Source organism: Tachypleus tridentatus, chromosome 4, assembly GCF_004210375.1.
Source record: "Tachypleus tridentatus isolate NWPU-2018 chromosome 4, ASM421037v1, whole genome shotgun sequence".
In the NCBI taxonomy this organism is placed as follows: domain Eukaryota; kingdom Metazoa; phylum Arthropoda; class Merostomata; order Xiphosura; family Limulidae; genus Tachypleus; species Tachypleus tridentatus.
In genome coordinates this window covers 112,022,832-112,045,832 of record NC_134828.1, presented here as the reverse complement: position 1 = coordinate 112,045,832, position 23,001 = coordinate 112,022,832, and the positions used below count along the sequence as shown (strand labels likewise).

At 32.5% G+C, this 23,001-nt stretch overlaps 1 protein-coding gene across 1 annotated transcript; it reads right to left on the bottom strand.

Annotated features, from left to right (window-relative positions):
• Nucleotides 1-48: 48 nt before the first annotated feature.
• On the bottom strand, nucleotides 49-22,040 carry LOC143248196 (dymeclin-like). The gene is made up of 11 exons (XM_076496628.1): nucleotides 21,886-22,040; nucleotides 20,399-20,545; nucleotides 20,157-20,186; nucleotides 18,893-19,020; nucleotides 16,309-16,396; nucleotides 7,116-7,241; nucleotides 6,215-6,330; nucleotides 4,477-4,668; nucleotides 1,703-1,884; nucleotides 1,153-1,332; nucleotides 49-138 (listed from the first exon to the last, which is right to left on the bottom strand). The coding sequence occupies exons 1-11, from the start codon at nucleotides 22,038-22,040 to the stop codon at nucleotides 49-51; spliced, it is 1,434 nt and encodes a 477-aa protein (XP_076352743.1).
• Nucleotides 22,041-23,001: the final 961 nt, after the last annotated feature.

The window sequence follows — 23,001 nt, the reverse complement described above, 5'->3', positions numbered from 1 at the left end:
GTATAAACAAGTAATCAGAAGTGAAATAAAAGTAGTGATGCCACCATGCTACTGACTGCAGGTAGGAGTTGGTTGAACAGATATGTTCAGGGCCATAATATGCAGAATGTGAAGCTGGATCTGCTGATGTGGACAGTGCTAGCAAGTTTAAGCAAGAAATTTTAGGGCTTATTAAAGTTTTAAACTATGATAAAACAGGACTTACTCTCTTTATCTCTCTCTCTTTTTTTTTAATAGAACAAAATGGGCAACAGAACTTATTTAATCAAAGAACAAAGTGTGACCAGTGGTTTCAAGGCATGTAAAGATAAATTAACTCTACTGTTTTGTGCAAATGCCTTAGAGGACTTTAAGTGCAAACCCCTTTTAGTGTACTTAGGCAAAAATCCCTGTGCATAAAATGGAAAAAGACAAAAAAAAATCTGTCAGTAGTATAGCATTCCAATAAGAAAGTCTCAGTCTTCCATGTTGTTTCTGAGAACTGGCTGCATAATTCATTTGTACCAGAAGTGAAGGAATTCCTTGCAAGAAAGAACCTCTCATTCAGGGTTCTTCTTGAGTTTCTGTTGGACAATGCACCAAGTCACACATCAGAGTTACAGGTAACATAGAATTAAAAGCAAAACTACTGACAAATTCTAAAAAGAGAGGATGTGACAAGAGGGGTCTGATTCTCTATTTGAGTAATTTACAATTAATTTCATAGTTTCTAGGGAGAGGGATAAAACAGAGAAGAGAAGATATGTGGAGAAAATGTGTCATGTGTCACAATAGGGAGAAATTCCAGATTTTTTAAAATATTGCCTCATAAAATTAAGAAGTTAAAACTTGTGTACCATTAAAATATAGATTGTGAACTGAGATTTTATGCTACACTAATTGGTATAACATAAAGTAGTTCAATAACATTTTGAATGTAAGCTATTAAAACCTTATGACATGCACAGCAAGTGATGCTAAGAGAAAGGGTTAATACCTCGAGTTACATGGTTTCAATTTACGGTTTTTCAGGAATGTATCCCCCTACATAGCTCAGAATTTAACTATATATCTAACTAGGTTACAGAAGTACAACACCTTGAACAGTCCTTGCATGTACTTCTGTAACGTAGTTAGATATATAGCCATAATCTGGAAATGTATGCATGTCACATGTAAAATAATATATATTTTATGTAAATAATAGTGAAGGATCAGTTTTCTTACTATATCGTGAACAGCTTCATTAAATAAATCATCTTCACTCAGAATCAGCAAGATGATCAGAGCCATGTATATATGATGGGAACTTCTCTCTGGAGCCTGGTATAGGATTTTCAGGATTGGCATAACCTATTATAATCACATAACAAAACTGTACATTAAGAAAAACTGCTACATCAAAGTATCTTTTGATTCTAAGTGTGAATCAACATTAACATTATTTTACTATTTAATAATTTTTGTATTTTGATCATGAAAAGTGCTTTGCTTTATAATGTCTATATCATGCTAAAAACAATTTCCAGTTTATATACATCAACACAGATTTGCAGAAATATTGCTGGAAATCATTAAATTATATTTAAAATAACCTACTTCAACAGATGCAGAAAGAAGCCTTGAAAGTATACATAACTCTGCTTGAACGTTATACTTGTAAAACTGAATTATTACTTTCTTCTTCTTATAGTTTATGACATTGACAAGAAGTACTAGTTACCAATGTGTCCACATCTGTACGTGACAAGACATATGTTCTGAAGTTTGGGTTACGATGGAGAAGCAGATACAACAATAATGTGGTATTGTCATCTTGAAGGGTGGAACACAGTGTTGAAAACAACTTGGAGCAATCAACTTTAAAGGCAGGTGCTTCATCTGCTGAGGAACTACTTGTTGTTTCTAAAGAAGAAAATAAAACGTTGTTAAACAATTGTGGATCCCCGATTCAATATAAAACAAATAAATTATATCAGAACTAAAAAAGCATAAAGTAAGACTTTATTATTAAATTCTTTCCCATGTGAGAACTCACTATTACACCTGCTACTTTTCACAAATATTTAAAACTATCAAGCATAACTGAGTTAGTCATATAAAGATATTTCACTCTTCATTGCATTAATTTTCTACCTGAATTACTTTTATTATATATAATAACACCAGGTATATTTTCTTGTTTCTTAATATTCTAGATAACAATTCTTTAACTTAAAATATATTGAAAAAGTACAACATGATGGGTCCAATGCTTTTTAATTCTGTGTAATAAGTTTCAAAAATCATAACTTACTTACTTGATTTATTTGAAATTCTCAAAACCATGTATTATCAAATGAATAAATTAAAATATGGTATAACTAGCACTTTTTTTAAATGCCTTCTTATAAACAGAATAAACACATTCAGAATAATTACTGTTTACACACCATTCACAAACATTTTCACCACTTATTAATCAAAAGTTGTTAATGTACAGATGTCCAATTCATGTGTGAAATATGCTATCAACTTTATTTTCTAATGGAATTTAATTATACTTTATAAACTATTATACTAAGAGTTCATTGTTGAGAAAGACTAATACACTGCTGGCCAAAACCTTAAGGCCAATGAACATAAAGAAAAAATATGCATTTCTCCTTATTAGATTCAACCACTTACCAGAGCAGAGCTTCGGAAGATAAAAATAAAAAACCTTTTTTAGGTACCAAAAAGAAGTCCTAAATAGGGTAGAAAATGGCAAACAAGAGGTCTCAGTAGTGAGTTGCATGGCCGTCATTGCAAATAACTTCAAACATACACTTTGGCATGGTCGATATAAGCGTTTGCAGAAGGCTGGCTGGAATGTTATTCCAAGTGGTGAAGATGGCTTCATGAAGATCATGCACTGTTTGAAATTGATGTCCATTTCTATAGACTTCCCTTGCCATCTGCCCCCAAACATTTTCAATGAGGTTCAGTTCAGGCGAACATGCTGGATGGTCCAAAAGAATCACATTATTCACCATGAAAAAATCCTTTGTCCTGCAGGCATTGTGAATTGCAGCATTGTTCTGCTGAAAGATCCAGTCATTTCCACACAAGCGAGGGCCTTCAGTCAATAGGGATGCTCTCTCGAACATGCCAATGTAGCCATCTGCTGTTTGACGCCCCTGTATAACCTGAAACTCCATTGTTCCATGGAATGTGAAAGCACCCCAGATCATGATAGAACCTCTTCCACTGTGTCATGTAGAAAATGTCTTCTGTGGGATATCCTTTTTGTGCCAGCAATGTTGGAAGCCTTCTGGACCATCCAGGTTAAATTTTTTCTCATCAGAGAACAAACAACCTTCTTCCACTTTTCTATGGTCCGTGTTTGGTGCTTCTCAGCAAACTTTAACCGAATTGTTTCATGGTGTGGAAGGAGGCATGGCCTTTGAAGATGTTTACGGTTTTTAAAGCCTTTCTCTCGTAGATGCTGTCTTATTATTCTTGAGCTGCATTCTGCATCCGTATGAGCCTTAATGTGGTTCGACAATCAGCTGGTATTTTGTGGGATAACCCATTGAATCCTCCTGCTCAATGTCGTCAAAATTTTCTTTGGCCGACCACTTGCAATTCTCGTTCCAGTATCCCTCAGGGTCTTTTAAAACATTTGCAACAGCAGTTTTACTATGCCAAATCTCATCAGCGATGGCACCTTGAGAGAGAGACCTTGCTTTTGCAGCTCGACAATTCTGTCGCGTTTAAACTCTGTCAACCTTTTAGCCTTTGCCATATTTTTACCCAATGTAACACAGGAGATGTCAGTGGGAGATGTTGACAATGCTAATGCTTGAACACAAATGACTAAATTTCATTACGAGTTTAACGATTAACGCTTCGTTTCAATATTATCTTAAACTTTTGACCAGTTAGCATTTTTGCTAATTTCATAGTGATCACATTTTCTCTATCAAATATTTAAAAAGTCTCCCCAATCTTATTTTCATCTTTTGAAGCTCTACTCGAATAAGTGGTTGAGTCCAACAATGCAAAATGCATATTTGTTCTTTATGTTCATTGCCCTTAAGATTTTGGCCAGCAGTGTATATTAAAGTGTGAACAATTACTCATGAAAATAAAAATCAAATTGATTGGTAATTACATGAAGAACTCTACAATACTGGAAATGGATGTGAAGAAAATACATAGATTACTGAGGCACCCAGTTTAGTAGTGTGTAATAGTTAACTAAATACTAAATCAGTAAAAAATAAAATCATGTCACTAAACTCTCAAGTAGTTTTACCATTTTCATTAAAGTTTTTTCACTCATAGATATTTCCATTACATCTTTAGGCCCACCAAGAGGTAAGGGAGGCTGGGACAAATCTCTCTGAGAACCAATATTTCAAAGAAGACCTTGAAGAAAGTAGGGGGAAATTAACCAGTAGAGGGCACTCACATACTGAACCTACTCTAGGACCCATAAAAGTTCTCAACAGCCTTATACAAGTTGCTACTAACCTTGAGAACTGGAAAATGAGAAAAGTGCTTGTCTATATGGGTTTGGAAGGTCCTTCTCAGATGTACAATGATTAACCAATACAAGCAGTAACAGCAGACTCTGGCTGGCAAGAACAGCTCTGTGTTCAGAGCTCTGATCTTTTTGACTGCCACTTCTCCCATATCCAAGAGTTAAAACATTCCACAAACCTGCTGTAAAGAAAAACAGAACACTTTCAACTGAGGATACATATTTTATTAATAGTAAGATCAAATGAAAACAATGTAAAGTAATACATGTGAAATAAATGTTATGAAGTTTCTGTGTAGCTTATGAACTTCTTGAAGCAGAGATAATTCTTTTAAGTTTGGAAGAACCAACTCTCAATGAAAATTGAATATTTAATACTAGCAAGCAGGATTGAGCTAACCATGTAAACATAAACATGTCCCTCTTCACCACATTCATTTTTTGTTTGTATTACTTTTCTTATACATAAATAACACCAGGTTAAAGATGGCTTTTGTGAGGTTCTTGTCTCTTAACATTCTAGATTAGAATTCAACTTAAAAAAGACAACTGAAAAAGTAGAACATGACAGGTTAAATGCTTTTCACTTCTGTTTACTAAGTTTCAAAAATCATACTGCTTAGTTTCTTTACTGAAATAATTTGATACATTAATAAAAGCTAAATGATATGCCAACTTTAATAGTCTTACCCACTTAAATTTATGTTAAATATAATGGTGCTAATTTTCTTTCTTAATAATGTTTTAGGTTTAAATCTTAATATCATAATATTTAAGTTATAAAAATAAACCTTTTTAGCAAACTCTTAAAGCTGGCCCATTCTCTGTAATATTGTTAATGGCATCAGTACATTCAAAGTTTTTGTTTATGGAAGGACAAAACAGCTTCAACAATTTGTTATTAACAACCTTTACAAGTTTATATTAACAATAACTCTTTAAATTCACACACAACCTAAATTTTCTTTCAAAATAATTTTGGATAATTTTCCAAGATAACTTTGAATAACAGAAAGAAGATTGATTTGGTTGTTGTTAAGAAAAAAGTTATACAATAGACTGTCTGTGCTGTGCCAACGACAAATATCAAAACCTTGTTTTTAGTGTTATAAGCTATCAGACTTTCTGTTGATTCACAGGGTAAATCTGAAAGAACAAACAATTTTAATTTAAGGTACGTAATGCAACATATTATGAAGATTTTTAAAATATAAAATACTAAACAGAAAACAGGGAAAGAAATGTAAGTAAAATAAGTGGTGCAGTACACCAGTACATTTTTTGTAATGGGATATTTCACTCATATTTATGATTTATTAATCTCAATTTGATTAGTACAATCACAAAGGTCTTACAATGTTCTACTTTTTTTATAGGAAAGTTTTATATATTTTTGTCAACCGAAAAACCATTCAATTTTGTCCTCAACTAACAATTCTCCTGGTTGTAACATTAGTTACATTTTTCATTTATTTCAGAATATGTACAGAAAGAAACTCCTGCTAATAATCTAGTCTATCTATGTTATTTTATTTTATGAAGTTGAACAGATTAAATGGAATGTCTAGAACTTTTGAATATAACTTTCATTATCATTTTATTGAAACACTCAAGTACATGGAGGTAAAAATTTAAAAATAATTATATATTTAGTGTGATAGGTTTCAGTTACAATATTAAAACAATATTGTATCTTCAAGCACCTGTAACCTATGGTTAAGTACTTACATGCTAGGCCTATGATTATACTCCCATGAGAATCCCCATGTATCCTATAAGGTGGAACTTCTTGCTTAACAAAATTTTGGAGAAGCACTTTCACTAACAGAAAGGCATGAATTGAGCTGAAATGATGTAAAATATTTCAAACATGAAAATTATTCAGAAAAGTTTTTAAACATTTTTATTAAACAAGTTACAGAAAAGTAATCAATTACCTTAGAGTATAAATATAAATAAAAAATAATGCATTTAATTAATTATAAAAATATCATCCAAAACATAAACAGAAACCAATTCCATCTGATAAAGCCATCTGATTCACAATGACCAAAGAAGAAAAAAAATTATATATATGCAAAAACAAACACCATCATAAAGTCACTGATTATTTTAAGTTTGAGTTAGTATTTTCAACCAGAACAGCACCTCATTAAAGACCTCTATACTACAGGTACAGCTATCCCTAATTTTGAACTCCTGACCAGATGGAAGGCAGCTAATAAGCAGTGCCTGCTGCCATCTTTGAATGCCATCTTCATCTTTGAACTGAATAATGGAATTCACTGTCACTGTTTTAATCTATCCACAGCTGAAAGTGCAAAAAGCACTCAGTGGTACAAATCTTTAAGCCTTTTGAACTGTAACTCTATGCCAACCACTAGACCACTTATTGATACTGTACTCACCTATTATTCACTGATAAATTAGAGAATTAATTAATATAAATAACAACTGGAAGATACTTTTAAAAAACCATTGCCAATGAGAAATACTTTTTTAATTTTTTAAAATCCTACACAGCAGTATGTAAAATAGTTCATAGTATCTGATCTCCAACCTCTACACATCAACATTTTGCTTCTGAAAGATTTAAAATACTGAAATATTTAATATAAAATAGACTTACCATTTTCCTTGCATTATTAACCTGTAAATAAGAGACTTAGAAGCAGGTCTGGCAGAAAACATCTGAGCTGACAAAATCACGAGAATTGTATTGACAGCTTCTACATGTATAGCATATGTAAAATCACTACAATGGAACAAAGAAAACTGTTTCAAGAATGTGATTTTGTATGACAAAAAATGAAAATTATTTTATATTAAATGGTTCAAAATCAGTAACCTATATCTAGAGAATCAGATAATGTTTCCTATAATTTACTTTTATCAATTTTATAACACTGTTAATTCCTGTTATTCCCTACACTGATTGAACATCGAGGGCTGTTAAAAAATACGCGGACTGGCGTCATAAAACAAAATGTACTTTATTTAGAAGTTACAGGTCTGGGACCCCTTCAAAGTACTCTCCTCCCCACGCACACACTTATCCCAACGGTGTTTCCACTTGTTGAAACAGTCCTGGTACACTTCTTTGTAATGTTCTCCAGCTCCTTCGTCACATTTGCCTTAATCTCGGGAATCGTCTCAAATCTTCTTCCTTTCAAGGGACTTTTGAGTTTGGGGAACAAGAACAAATCGCAAAGAGCAAGGTCAGGTGAGTAGGGGAGGTGGGGTAGAACAGTGATCAAGTGTTTGGCCAAAAACTCATGAGTTCTGAGGGCTGAATTTTGCAGCAACACGGTGCATCTTCAATTTTTCAATCAAAATCTCGTAACAATATCCAACTGATATCCCACTCTTCAGCAAGCTCCCTGACAGTCAAACGTCGATTTGCCCGCACCAGGGTGTTGATTTTGTCGATGTGTGGGTCGTCAATTGATGTGGAAGGACGTCCAGGACGCTCATCATCTTCAATGGACTGTCGACCATCCTTAAAATGTTCATGCCACTTGAAACATGCCGTACGCTTAATAGCAACATCACCGTAAGCCATGTTAAGCACAGCAAAAGTTTCAGTCACAGATTTTTCAAGTTTAACACAAAATTTCACAGCAAGTCGTTGCTCCTTCAGGTCATTCATTCTGAAATCCCCAAACGAAAAAATCGCACTTCACTTAAAACCACGTAGCTAATACACAAATGAAGATATCTGCAATCGGGAAATGGCGTTGTAATCAACTGATCTGTGTAAACCTAGCGACACCAAGCGGATTCCCCTGGAACCAACTGGAGCTGCGCAATTCAAACAGTCCGCATATTTTTTTAACAGACCTCGTAATTGATCATTCATCCATCCTTTTCCTCTATGCATTAAAAAAATCATGAAAAAATTACTTAAGAACCAACATGTAATGATTGTTTTCTTCTCATAATGGAATATATATAAAGGTAATTTAAAAAAAACATCTGATATTTATGAGGCATGTGAATAAGCCATGGAAAAATCTTAAGATAAGCCTTGAGTTTGGGGACTTTTAAACATACCCCTCACACCAATTCTTTCTCCTCAATTTTCATTGATCTGATAATTTAAGTTGTAGATATCAAGCATGAACACAAAAATATTCATCATAAAAAAACTACACGTAAAAAGTTATTCCTCTGATTTATTAATTATTCTTGTGAATGACAACCAACATTCAAAACAATTTAATGGATTAATGCAATAATCCAAGGAAAATATAAAACTGTTTTAACCACAGTTGGCTCATCTTTATAAGTTGTCAGTTGATAATTTTTTTCAATTAATATTAAGTGTCAAATGAGTCAATCAAAAGGTTAGTAGCTACATAAAAATATGTTATACCAGACAGTTTTTGTCCAGTTTTAGCGTTTAGTATTTCACTGCACAGCATTAGGAAAACTGAACTATTAAATCTGATAAGAATAGTTTAAATTTTAACCAGAGCTTAAATTACATGAGATGAATTTGAACCTAAGTACATCTAACCTGATGCCTGTTTATACACTTCATAAAAGTTCTCTTATTTTGTTTAATTAATTAAATTACAAAGGTACTAAAACCCTAATTTTACTGTGGTGAATTTTTTTTGTTGAGATTGAAGATATATGAAAGCAACCCAGTAACAAGAAATGCCCTTGCACTAAAGTAATTTTAGAAAAATAACAAAATGAAACACTTGTACAAACACATTAAATTAAAAATATTTTTAGTATTTAATACTGATTTTATTATCTGATTAACACAACTGTATTTTCCTATATGTATAATGTTAATTCAGTTGAACAGGTACAAAGTTAACATTTTTGATGTTATTGTACAGTATTTCAAATACAACTCATATTCTGGACACATGAAAAGTATATTGTGTCTATATAATGTTAAGAAGCAAGATAAAAATAGAATTTGTTTTCCACAGGATTTTTTTCACATGACCAATATATTCAAGAAAGTGTTACAGTATTATTGTTATTATTGGAAAAAATAGCAGATATTCCATTTACATATGCATTTACTTGAATAAATGTGTTTATTAATGCATTAAACAAGCTTCTAGTCATTTTATAAAATTTTTTCATAATCTACTTCAAAACTAATAAAAGTATTAAAAATTATTTTTAATAACAGTATTTTAATTTAAGGCATTTTTTGATTAGAAACACTACTTTATAGAGGTATAAGACCAGCAACTTGAACAAGAATGATTAATTGTGTAAAAATTCAATGAAACAATATGTGGTTCACAGCAGATAATTCACAAAACTTTTTAGCACAAATACCTTTGTTTTTAATTTCTTATTTTTGTCTATTACTTTAACATACATTTTAGATGCATGTTATATTTTTGTTGTTGTTGCTGTTTTGAGTTAAGCACAAAGCTACACAATGAGCTATCTGTACTCTGCCCACCACGGGTATCAAAACCCGGTTTTTAGCATTTATGTTAAATTAGCTATATTAATCTCTAGGTTAGTTTTTAGTTCTACATAAGTAGTTTGATTTAATCAGATTTTACTGGTTATGTTTAAAAAATAATATTTCATAAGTATTTCAAGGTTTTAAGACAGTTTTCTGTATTTCATCTAATCCACTTTCATTTCATCATAAATGGCCAAACAACACTTGTGACTTGAAACTAATTGTAGTTCAAAGAAATTACATTATCTAAAATTAATAGATTACATCTTTTGATTAAGATCCAAAAGTTAATATTTCTCTCACTGTAAATATATTTCTCTCAAATACTTACTTCATCTCACATAATAGCTATTTTTATTCAGTGATACCCTCTATATGCAAATTTTTTCACATGCCACGAGCCTTGAAACTCCACCTACCCCACTATCAGCATGGTTCACTATATCTTTGCATGTAAATCATCATGTGACAACACTCAGCCAATAAGAGTGTGAAACACCCTCCTTACACACATACACACAACTCGCTATATTTAATTCTATTTAACCATAACTCTGAAATAGGCAAAAATTAATCACCAGATTTAAGTCGAGAAGAAGGGTGGGAAGTGTGAAAGGAGATTAGTACCTATTGGAAATATATTTTCAGTTTACAAAACTTTTAAATTCTGATACAGCACCTTACATCTATTTACATAATAGCTAGAATCATACATTAACAAAGTGGAGGGGCCAGTGCAAAGAATATAGATAAGCATTTGAAGAACACTTATAAAATGCAAATTCCTGCTGGAAAAGGAACATACATGAAAGACCACACGACTTCAGTACCAGCTGTAGACTTCACTGAGTGATGGAAAAAGTGTTGAATAAACAGGTAAAGAAGGAAGAAACACATCACAAATGGATTAAAAAGCAAAAAAGGATGTGCTCCACAGTGTAGAATGGCTAGGATATGAAAGATCACACTCACCAGGTAAACTCTGGTCCAAAACCAGTTGGAGTTGGGTATGTATCACCTGACCTGTGGTAGGAGGAAGATCCATACCCTGTTTAGTGGAGTCTACAAAACAGTATATATGTGAGAAAATACACAAAGAATACCAGCCATCCAACATCTGCACAACAGCAGGAATAATTATGCCATTGTGGCAGTTCCCTACAAATCCAAACAATTAGATAGGATCCATTCTGTGTAAAAGGAGTGAATCTGAGGTGGAATATCAGACTAACAATATTTGTTCCAATCAATATAATTCTTGGAATAGGAACACACAGAAGCTGGAGTACCTGGAGGACCAGCAGACTAGTAGGGATACCACAAAGTAGAAGGAAACAAGCAACATCAACCTCCAGGACACAATACATAGAGGTAGGTGTACGAGACAAATATCCTATGACCAAAGGTAGGATGAGGAATCACATCCAACACTTGCATGAGGACTTACATGTTGATCATATACTCAAAATCAACAACTTGGAACTGCCATCCAGTCGATGGCAAGATGAGGGATCCTAAACAGAGCAGTGAACTGCAATGTGGCAGATCTACTTTAATTCATTTAACATACTACAGTGATTCATGATCCCAATTTATTCAATCGAGGAGAGAGCATGGATGGGCAACAAACACCTTCTGCTTTACCAATAAAAATCCATGGGTAAATATGGTCTAAAATGGGTATTTGACCTAAGCAAAATACTGCAGGGAAAACCTACTAGCAGTCTTGTTGAACACTCAATCTCAATGGTATGAATTACCAGCTATAAGCACACTTTAATATTGGTGGAAACATCATCCACCCAAAAAAACTTCAGTGTCATGTTCCATACAATCGTTTTCCACACAACATGAACCTTTTAGGCCTAATTCTATCAAAGTAAAGCATCTGGAGTAGCAATGTGTAACTCGTATAACATCATCCTTGGGTAGGACCACAAAGAATCTGGAGCATGTGGATCACCAGCTGATAACCTGACACAATCCTCAGCATATTTACAATCAGTACTGTACATTAACAATTTCCAGGAACAACTGGAGGTGAAATGGCTGAAACATTAGGCAGTTGATAATACACTCCAGTATGGCTTATGGTTGGCTGTACAGTGTGTAAATCTGTGTTGACAGATAAGTAGTATACCTAGATAACAAAATCCTAAAGTCTGGTCTTGAAATGGCCATGCCTCTATAGAGAAAGAATGGAAAAGTAAACTTACCTATTCATAGTGGAACCAGTGGGTGAAGAATTGTGAAAGGGGAAAAGAAGTATCCTGATGAGGAAGAAACAACCACCTGATGAAAATAATGGCCAATGAACATGCAGAGCATTATCCACATGCCTGACTGAAGAATTTTCCCCAATGGACAACAAAGGTGAGATGCCAGGGAAGAAGTAAGGTGTTTTATTTGTGGTTACGTAACCAGAAATAAATTCTGGGAAGGAAAAGAGGGAGGAACATGCCTGTTGGAGAAGTTGACAAACTCAACTTGTGTAGGTAGAAGGAGCAAGTTCATGAAATATGGAAAGGTTCCAGGGAATGAAAAGGAAGGACTGAAAACTATGGAACAAAGTCATGCAGTAAATTTCCTCCACAGGTGAATATCTTTGTACAAACAAGCCTGTACTAGGCAGAACACTATTAGATAGTCACTGGAACTGTTGGTCTATTTACAGAGAAGAGTATGATTGTGAGTGAAATAATCACAGGATGCCAATTCCCAGTCTTCTTGGGGATGACAAAAATCATGGTTGAAACAAAAAACCAAGAGGATGAAGACTGACAGCCTCTATAATACACTGTGAGAGAGGAGTCCAATCCAAACAACCTCAAAAAGTCAATCACTGACAATGGGAAGGATACAGGAACTGGAAACAAAGGAGATGGTGAGAAGAATCACAGAGAAAGTCAATATTACAAATCCTGGATCACCCAAGGATTGACAGTGAATTTCTACTCTGGGAGAACTGAATGCAACCAGCTAGTCACAAGAACTGCTGGCAGAGAAGTGTATAATAATAAAGTAATGGACTCCTGGAGTAAAGTATGGAATGAGACTGAGACAAACAAGCAGCCAAAGAAGAAAGAGTTGAGTGTTGCCCCATACATTCCATACATGACTCCAAAGATTCTGGAATATCTACAAAAACTGACCTATGGTGAAAAGGAGCTCTCCACAGATCACAAAGATATGAGGAAAAATATAAAGTGAAGATGAAGGCAAGAAAAATGGGTTTGGGATACATAATTCATAGCTACTAGAAGTCAATAAAAGAATCAAAGGCCTGAAAGAAAGTCAATGTATGATGATTACAAGCCAGTGATGGCATTATCACTCAACCAACTAACAAACAAAATGTGCAGAATGTACTCTAAAATGAGAGTATGGAAATACTAAGAAATTTGAGAATGGGGTGAGGAGTAACTTTTAAGAAACAGGATCATACAAAGCTACAAAGCTGATGATTCAGAAAAACAAAAAAACTGAGAAGACATATCCATACAGGTCAAGATTAGCCTAGCACATTCCACATGAAAGGTATAGGCATGCAAAGCACAGATAAAAGTTTAGAAAAATTTATGAAAACTGCCCTCATCATAAACAGGTACTACAAAGACATGAGGATTCTGGTCAGTCTTAAGAAAAGATGAACAAAAATTCCCAAGCAAGACCACCACACCTAAAGCCTGTGCCATGACAATCAAAGTAGTCTTAACTATAGCTGAAGTCATAACACACATTCTGGGTTCATAATTGACTGTGAGAAAATGCAAGAAAAATATTACAAAATATGGGTAAATTTTCTTGACCATATACTACAATAAAAAACTGTAGAAAAAAATTAGTAAAACTGGACAGCACTACTTTGAAAAGAAATGAATAAAATTGTGACAAATGAAATATCTGCACAACATTATACTTAATGAGAAGTGATGAATGGATAGAATAGAATAGAGGGAGTCGTATTGGAAGAGTGAGTCACTCTCTTTTTGGTGGAGATTTTGTATGATGATTTAGAAGCAAAGACACAGAAAACTACATTGATCATTAGGTAGGTGGGAGTTTCAAGGCTAATGGCATAAAAGCAAGAATAGTTATTATGTGAGAAGGGGTAAAGTCCTGTATAGGAAATGATTGTTATCAGTGTGTACGTGTAACTGCAAACAATTTAGGCTTGCAAGTTATAGGCTCAATGGAACAATAGAACATATTATAGTGGGCAAGTTCCTTGTAGAATTACTAAATGCATGACAGTAAGGATCGTCTTCTACTTGCTTAAAATTAATGAACTAGCAGTAAATATAGGCCAATGGTTTATTTAGTGTTCTTTGGTTAACCATGAAGTACCACAAAAAAATTTATGAGTATTTTAAATATAAAATATATCACACAAAAGAGAAAACTTTTAACACATATTAATTTCTAATAGCACGACCTTGGCTGTTTAGGAAATTTTCAATGTGGGACTAGAGCCAAAGCCCCAATTTTTTAAAATGATATGACACACAGTTATAAGTGCCACACAAAGTTTTTCAACACACTAATACATTTAGCATTACACATATCTTTAGTTCAAAATCTCGTACACTTCTGTCCTTTTTTCATTACAAGTCAAATTATTGTATTTTTTCAGCAATAAAGAACCTATAGTTATACAGGAACTATTTCAGGGAAATTAAAAAGAATATTTGATTTTATGTCAATATATCACAAGAGAATTTGTCACATATATTAAAACAGTATTAAAAACACAGAAAATCAGTTATGTTTTTAATAATACCATTTAAATTTATGTTTAAACTGTAGAAAAAGATAATTGGTTATATTTTTATTAAGATTATTTAAACTTATGTTTGAACTTTAATAAAATATTACTAATGTTTCACTAACTGTTAAAATCATTTATACAAATTAGAAAAACTTGGTTTCTACATCATCAGCTGAACATATTAAGTTAAAATTACAAAAAAAAAAAAATTCATTCTAATATACCTCTGGAACATAAGATCTTTACGTAACTAAAAGGTAGCTGATATATACCATTCATGCATGCATTTTGGTTTGATACCCTTTTCCTCAAATAGTTTTAATTTAATACTTTTGTAGATTTGGTTCCTTTTGAGTAACTGCACTTCTTTCAATAATTGTAGTTTTGTTTACTTATTCACTGACGTTTTTTCAACCTATTGCAGTTACATTAACAAAGCTTTGCTATGTTTTTTCAGTTTCTTTAAACCACAATTAACTAATTACAAGTTATTTAAATAACTACAATGTCTAAACCAGACTACAGTTTATATTATTAGTTATTATAATACTGCAGTTCATTTTGGCATTTCTTTAAGCAATACAATTTTCAAAAAAACTGTAGCTTGACTCTCAAAATCTTCAGTTAATTTTCAAAAAGGTTATGATTATTATTAATTATTAATATTAACAATATTATTTCAGACTGAGAAAATTAAATAGTTGAGATTGTTGACTTTTAAAAATTCAGAAAAAGGTAAAGAACAAGTTAAGTAATATACCTGTTTTATTTCTATGTAAAATAATTTCAATCAATCAAGGAAAATATATATCAGAAAGTAGCAAAACTCTGCTCTGATGGTTGATGCATCATTCATTGCAATTATTGTTTTTGATTGAAATGTGTTTGAGATAGCTTAGAGGTGAATTTGGGCTTATTCAAGACATTAAGATGGAACAGTATTAGTGTATAAAAAGCATATAATAAATACATAAAAGTGAATTGCAAAGCAAAGAGTTTTGAAATTTGATTAATGGTTTTGCAGAAACAGTACCAAACCTTCAGAAAGTTTACCTTAATTATAAACTCATGATTTTGAATTTATTTAATTACTGATTAATTTTCTACATGCATTAAAAATATGCTCTGCCCATTTTTCAACTTAATTTGTTGTTGCTCTCAGCAAGTCCAATTTACAAATTAAACAAAAACATAAAACTTTGATTTTTTTTCCAAAACTTAGACAAAGTTTTTACAAAAAAAGTTTTTTTTAAATATTGGAAATAAATGCCTAAAAATTGTAATGTTAAAAGAGGGAGATGAAAAACCCAAATTACTGAGAAATTCTGAATAGCTAGACAATATGAAAAACATTATTAAATAAAAAAACACGTAATATAAAAAATAACAAATTTGCATAGAAAATCTCTATGACAGAAAATTGTATAACCAAATATCACAAGTAACTATGAATTATAATTCACATTAATTACACAACATTTGGTGTGCCACAGGACATCCCCTCAGGAAAGGGAAAAAACCACAAGTAACACATGCTTAGTATTTGTTTTTCCTAGTTTACCATGGCTCACCCTGTATATATCACAATAACAGTATTTTACTTACAGGATAGGAACATCGACTACGATTTCTACAAGTACATTCAAAAGCTTCTCAAGAGCATGGCTGGCATTATCTTCTTGTTGCTTTTCGCCTGTAGAAAAGAAATTGTTAAGAAAGCTAAGGAATAAAACCACATGAATGTTGTGGAACTACAACACATAAAGGAAGTTGTTAGAAGGAAATGATACTTAACACTTTGTATAAGTGAGACAACAGGCCAATTTCTGTGGCCATTTAGTTTTAACATCGAATTCATGCTTCAGTCTTGAAATAACAGGCCTGTGATGATTTTATTGTATTGAAATTTTTACATATTCTATTGTAATTACAGTATGCTGAATCCACAAACAATATTCATTTTTCTCCATCACATACAGAATTTTCACAAAATATCATATGTACTTTAACATAAGTGAATAATTTCCATTGAAATAGGATCAAATTTTGTTATGCTTAAAATGTTGACAACTACTGGCTATAGATTTCTCTAGATCAATTGTGATGTAAGAATCTTATCACTCATTCTAGAAGCCATGAGAAACAACAGGCCATATTGATGTGCCATTTCTGTTTGTGTGCTCCATTTTAAAATTTTTTTTCTTCTTTTTAATGTCATTTATTCATTACTATGTTAACAAACAGTTGTATAAGTGACCCAAACATATTCTGTTATATTTGTGGCAAAGAAACAAAAGCATAACATTAAACAGAATTCATTCATAAAGAAAGCTGTATTACATATATTTTAGAATAAAACTTAAGGACTAAGACAAATATGGGTTTGACACAAAGTTTGCACCATTTAAGTTGATGACTTGAAACAATAGACTAAAGATAAGAAAGTCTTCATCTTTTGGAATTCCAATGGTCTGGAATAAGCTTATAAACTACTGATATTGCTGCTGTTTTTACTTGTGTAACATGCAAGGTTGCAACACACAAAATAAAAATAAAACTTCTTATCCAAACCTATCATAAGACTTGTTGCTCATGGACCTGATGTACCTGTACCTACTCCACTAGAAATTCTTGACACAATTTCATTTGATCTTGAATCTCATGTGAACAGAAATTATTTTAAAAGGATTTTTTTCAACTTGAAACATTTGGTGAACTGCAACTTTTCAAACAATATGAACATAAAGATTAGGTGAGAGATTTGGGCCTTCCAAAGGATGCTACTGAGATTTTTGGGGTCCAGATTTGGGCTGAGAGCATACTTTTTCCATGTACATCATTTTTACTGGTACAGAAATCACAAAAAAGAGGTCATGCCATACTTTCATAAGAAGGTTCCACAGTTTATTGCTACAATATTACTGAATTAACATTAATGCTAGGAGCTGCAATCTTTGAACTACGTGAGCAGTGATTGTTCATTGATTCTTCCAAAAGAAGTCTAAAAGTCCTTCACAATAGTAACATATATGCATCTGTTACTATTTCTAATTTTGTTCACTTGAAGGAAACATACAAAAATCTCCTTCTTCTTCCTAATAAGATCAAATACAAAGAGCATGGTTGGCTACTTTGTGGAGACTTAAAAGTACTTTCTATGTTGTTAAATCAACAACCCAGTTATACAAAGTTTCATGTTTTTTGTGTGAATGGAACAGCAGAGCATGAAATCAGCAATGGCCACACACAGTCAGCCTAATACTTGGATTGAAAAACATTAAATATGGAAGTTTGGTTGACACAAGGAAAGTCATATTACATCCACTTCATATAAAACTGGACTTTGTTTGTAACAGCCTCAGGAAGAGATTGCAACTGTTTCAAGAGTCTATGTGGACAGTTTCTGGCTCTTTCAAAATTGAAACTTAAATTTCTTAGGCCTTAGATTAGGAAACTGACTTTGGATGAACAGTTTAAAAGGATAATGAGGCAAGTTGAAAAGGAAGCATGTATTATGTTTAAAGACATTACTGACAAATTTTTAAGAAACATAAAGAACACAAATTATGAAACTATTGTCAATAACATGCTTGATACATTTAGAGCTTGGGTGTAATATGGGCTTGAAAGTTCATTTCATACACTCACATACTGAGTGTTTCCCAGAAAATCTTGATGCCATCAGCAAAGAACAAGGAGAGATATCAGGGAAGGAGGAACATAACCATGATGGGTAATTATTGCTAATCATTGAAATGAGATGCTCCAAATGCAGTACATAAGAAAGACTGCAACACTTGGCTTAGAAACTAGAAGATATAGATTTCACACACAAAAAAAATCAGAATGAATGAGGATGCCTATTTATTTGACATCTATGTTTTTCCTGTTCTTCAGTCGTTCATATCTTTGTAAACAAACATAATAATAAAGATGTTCATTATGATAAATGAAATAGCAATTTGATTTAATTAAGGTTTTGTTTTTCCCCAATTTGTAAAATATCTTCAAGTGATAGGAAAAAAAATGAATATCATTTTTGAAATCCATGCAGTTGAATCATGGGAAATCCATTATTAAAATCAAAACAACTTTTATGATGCTTAAATGTGCAGGCCTGTTTAATCACTGATGAGTAGTCAGATAAATTCATGTTGTTTAAAAAACAAATTTGGTTTTCAATATTTACCACTGCCATCTTGTGGATTACTCTGGAACTGTTTCACAAAATTATCTTCTGTAACTGTTTGGATGAAGTACTTGGTCACACAGCGAAGTATAAACATGGCGTTGAAGGTCTGCCATGTAAAGATGTTGCTGTAAAAAAACAAAAAACTTCATCTTGTATAACAACAGAATATATAACTATTACACATGTAAGATGAAGTTTTATAATAGCAAATAATAAATTACAAAATAAAGAGATCTGTGAAAACTGAACTATTATTTAAGAGTGAAATCAACTTTTCTTTTCAACTTGGAATGCCTCAATGTTATAAGGAATGTGATTTCAGTTTCTGTTGTTGAGTCATTTGCTTGGTATATAAACTGTTTATAATTAATAGTTGATAAGTATTTTAATTATAAATGATTCCACACAACAATCCCATTAGAATAACCTTAAGAACAAACTGCATGTTTAATAACTAACTTTTTTCAAGTTATGAAATGTGAAGATATGAAGATTATTTGTGAAATGAATTTGTGGCATATTCTTAGAACAATTATCAGTAAAAATATCAGTTATATTAATAACTTCTAATATATAGAAATGCCAGTGCATTTTGGTAATACTACAATCCAACAACAGCTTTTATGTTGTGTTGCTTAGCAATAAAAGTATAACCTAATATTATTGCCAGTCTGTGTAATGAAAGTGTAAAACAAAATTGCAAAAATATTTGTTGATTTCTTAATTTAGAGTTTCTGTTGATTAAAGAAGTTTTCTTTTTATTAAAAGTATTGGTGATTTAACAGAAAATAGCTTAATTCAGAAATGACTTAAGTTCAAAGTTTAATCAATATTTCTGCTTTCATGATAAAATTTATGTACTTGGCTCTAAACTAGGTAATCCCACACTATATCTTTACTGTACACTTATCATTTCACCACTGAATACAGTAACCAAATTATTGTATTTGGATAAATGCATTTGGGCTTTTATGACTTGTACTATTTTGAGAAATTATGCATAACATGATATATGACACACTGGCTTTTATACAGGTTAGATTAGCAGGTCTAAACTTGTGGAATTATTATTGTTATATAACAAAAATAATTTCTGAAGCCCAGCTTAACAGTATATTCAGTGATGAATGTTTAGCTGGTAGTTATACTGAATAAATAATTTATACAAAAACAAATCAATAATACAAATATTATATGCTTTGCAACAGCCAACATATGCTTGCAGTTTTTAATGTCTATAGCTACAAGTATCTTGAAATACCTCATTTCTTTTGGTTCTCTTCCTGTAATTCTACTTGCCATAAAAAAGAAAAAAAATCAATAGGTCAATTGTGAAGTTACAACATCTCTTTCATGATTATCGTGTAACTTAATTTGTTTTGTAAGAAAATCAAACTCTAAATCAGTTCTACAGAACTAAAAAGGTAAAGGACATTAGTATTTATTTAAAAATGAGAAAACAATAAACACTTTTCTAAATGAACTTTGTAAAAAAACACTTACTTTTCACACTGAGCTGATGCCTTCAACTCAGTTGCTCTAGTAACAAAAACATGAACTAGAGATCTATAGTTTCCAGTGTATAGGTTGTTTGTCAAAAAGGTCTGTAACAAAGACTGGACACTCTCTTCCAGCAAACGACAATCGGCACTATAACAGAAATGTAACATTATTTACTGAAGTATTTATCATACTTAACATCAAGCCTTCTTATTCAAGTCAAAGAATTGACTTTACATCTTGAAACATGTTTTAAATTTCCATTGTTTACCATAATAAAAAAATCTCAGCTTTAAGTCAATCTTATGTAGAAATAATGCTACATATGTCTAATACTAAACACTTATGAACAAAGTCAAAGAAAAATGCACAGTTAACTATTAGAACCCTAAGTTTATGGGTTGTATTTTGTTGTTTTGTCATTATACTTTGTTGGTTAAAAACAGTGGGTCAGAGCAAACTTTCTAATAGAAACAAAATGAAATTAGAAACAACCCAACAAGCCTTACTTATGATTACCTTGAATATTCATCAGTGAATCAGCAACTTAAGAATATTCAGTTTCCACCATCATTGTCAATGCTTATGTGATATAAAAGTACTGATAAATACATATAAGTACAACAGAATTAGTATCTATGGTATCTTAAAGCAATATTTAAAAAAGCAAAGTAGCTATAGAACAGAATCAATAGCTACAAAATTCACATCAAATTTATGGAAGCAAAAACCTCAACCATAGCATAATGCAGGTCACTACAAGTCCTAGGAGCCAGGTTGCCATAGCAACTAAAAATTTCATTGTGGAATTTAGTATTTTCTTCCATTTTACTCATGCATAGGGATGTATGAAATAAAACTTGAATCTAGTAAAGTTCTGGACTCTTGGAAGACTGGAACTATTAACTCATTCCTTATATCCTAAATCGAGTTTTGTTTCTTGGATTTTAATGGCAGATTCAGCACTTCATAATTTTTCAGGAATGCAGAACATGTTACTAATTTCACACCATTTTCTTTTTCTCTTAATTCAACCAATCAGTGCATGCATTTAGACTCATACAGTCAAAGGCAGTTCCAGTAAAACTATCAAGTGGTTTTTGATATTGTATGATCATCAACATGCACTCATTGTTGTGAAAGTGAATAAAAGTAAAATCATTGTGAAATGTAAAAATTAATCAAGATAAAACTAGAGAAACTTCAAAATGTAGATAATAAATTTAAATGGAATTAAAAAAGGCCAATGACCATCAAAAATTTAAAAAAGAAGGAAGGTGTACAGTATCACCATCCCCAATGACATTGTCCAGTGTGAGGGGTAAACCCATGCAAAAAACATGGGTAAAATGGTGCCATCATTCAGAGTTATAATGATGGCATGACAGTAAAGCATGGATTATTGCAACTTGAGTGTTATAAAGGCCACGCGTCAGAGTATCAGTCCAATATAAAATACAATGATCAGTTAAAACTGACCAACGTGTTACCTTGTCAGAACAAGTTCCTCCTTCTGATCCTTACAGATATAAGAAGGCCAAAGAGCAAAAGAAGGTTTGATCTGGAAAAGCTTGTTATCATATTGCTTATTCCAAGTCAACTGCACCAGAGCAAATGCACTTAGTTGAGGTGTCAGCAAGCTCATTCCCAAAAATACTGATGGGGCCTGGTATTCAGAAAAAGTGGATAGAAACAAAATATAAAGAAAAATTGGCCAATCATTTTAAATATCAATGAGAACAGAGTGAGAACTAACATAAGTGATTGCAGGGCTAGTAGAGATAAGAGAGTCTTAAGTATTTCAGGCATGCAACTCTTTGTAATGGTTGATTACTAGGACAAGAAGCACCACAACTCATGTTCTTTAGTTTGAACAGCTTGGCCCTAGACTCCACTTAGCATGTGAGACTATATAACATCCATTGCTACGTTGCAACAAAAACTTCAAACTGATGGGAAAATCAAGTAATCTACTGTGCTGAGTGCAAATCTCAAAAGAGAAGTACCACAAAAGATTTACCATTCATGTGTAAGATCTGCATCATTTCCATGGTAAGCATACCCTGCAATGGCTTCAGGGGATTGTGGGGATACTCACCAATGAGTATGTGGAAAGGTTACCCAATGAGACAAAAAGGAAACATCAGCGTGTAAGGGATATTTTAACCCTTACTAAGGGTGAGGCACCATTAGTCTAAAGATAAAAAAAAACTTATAATTACAATGGCTGTACTTGTACAGACTGTCCTATCCAGATGCTTATCACATGCAAGGCTTGAGCCCAAATGATAGTTTATATCAAGATGGTGTGATGCAGCAACACTGATTATCATGTTATGTGGTTTTTCATGCTTCACTCTATGCTGATAACACTCCTGCCTGAAGTTGTCATGGAGTGAGGAGCAAGGTAATTGCTTTGCCTAAAGTGCATCACATCACTTCTGGGCAAACTACTAGTACCTTGCCAAGCAACAAGGTAGAAACAGCTACTGGTTACAACTGATGATTCACCAAGTGTAGAGAAGTCAACAATAAGTAGTAAACACTGCCATTTCAGCTTTGGAAAATAAATCCCAAGTTCGCCTGTGCCAAACTTAGAGAAGTGC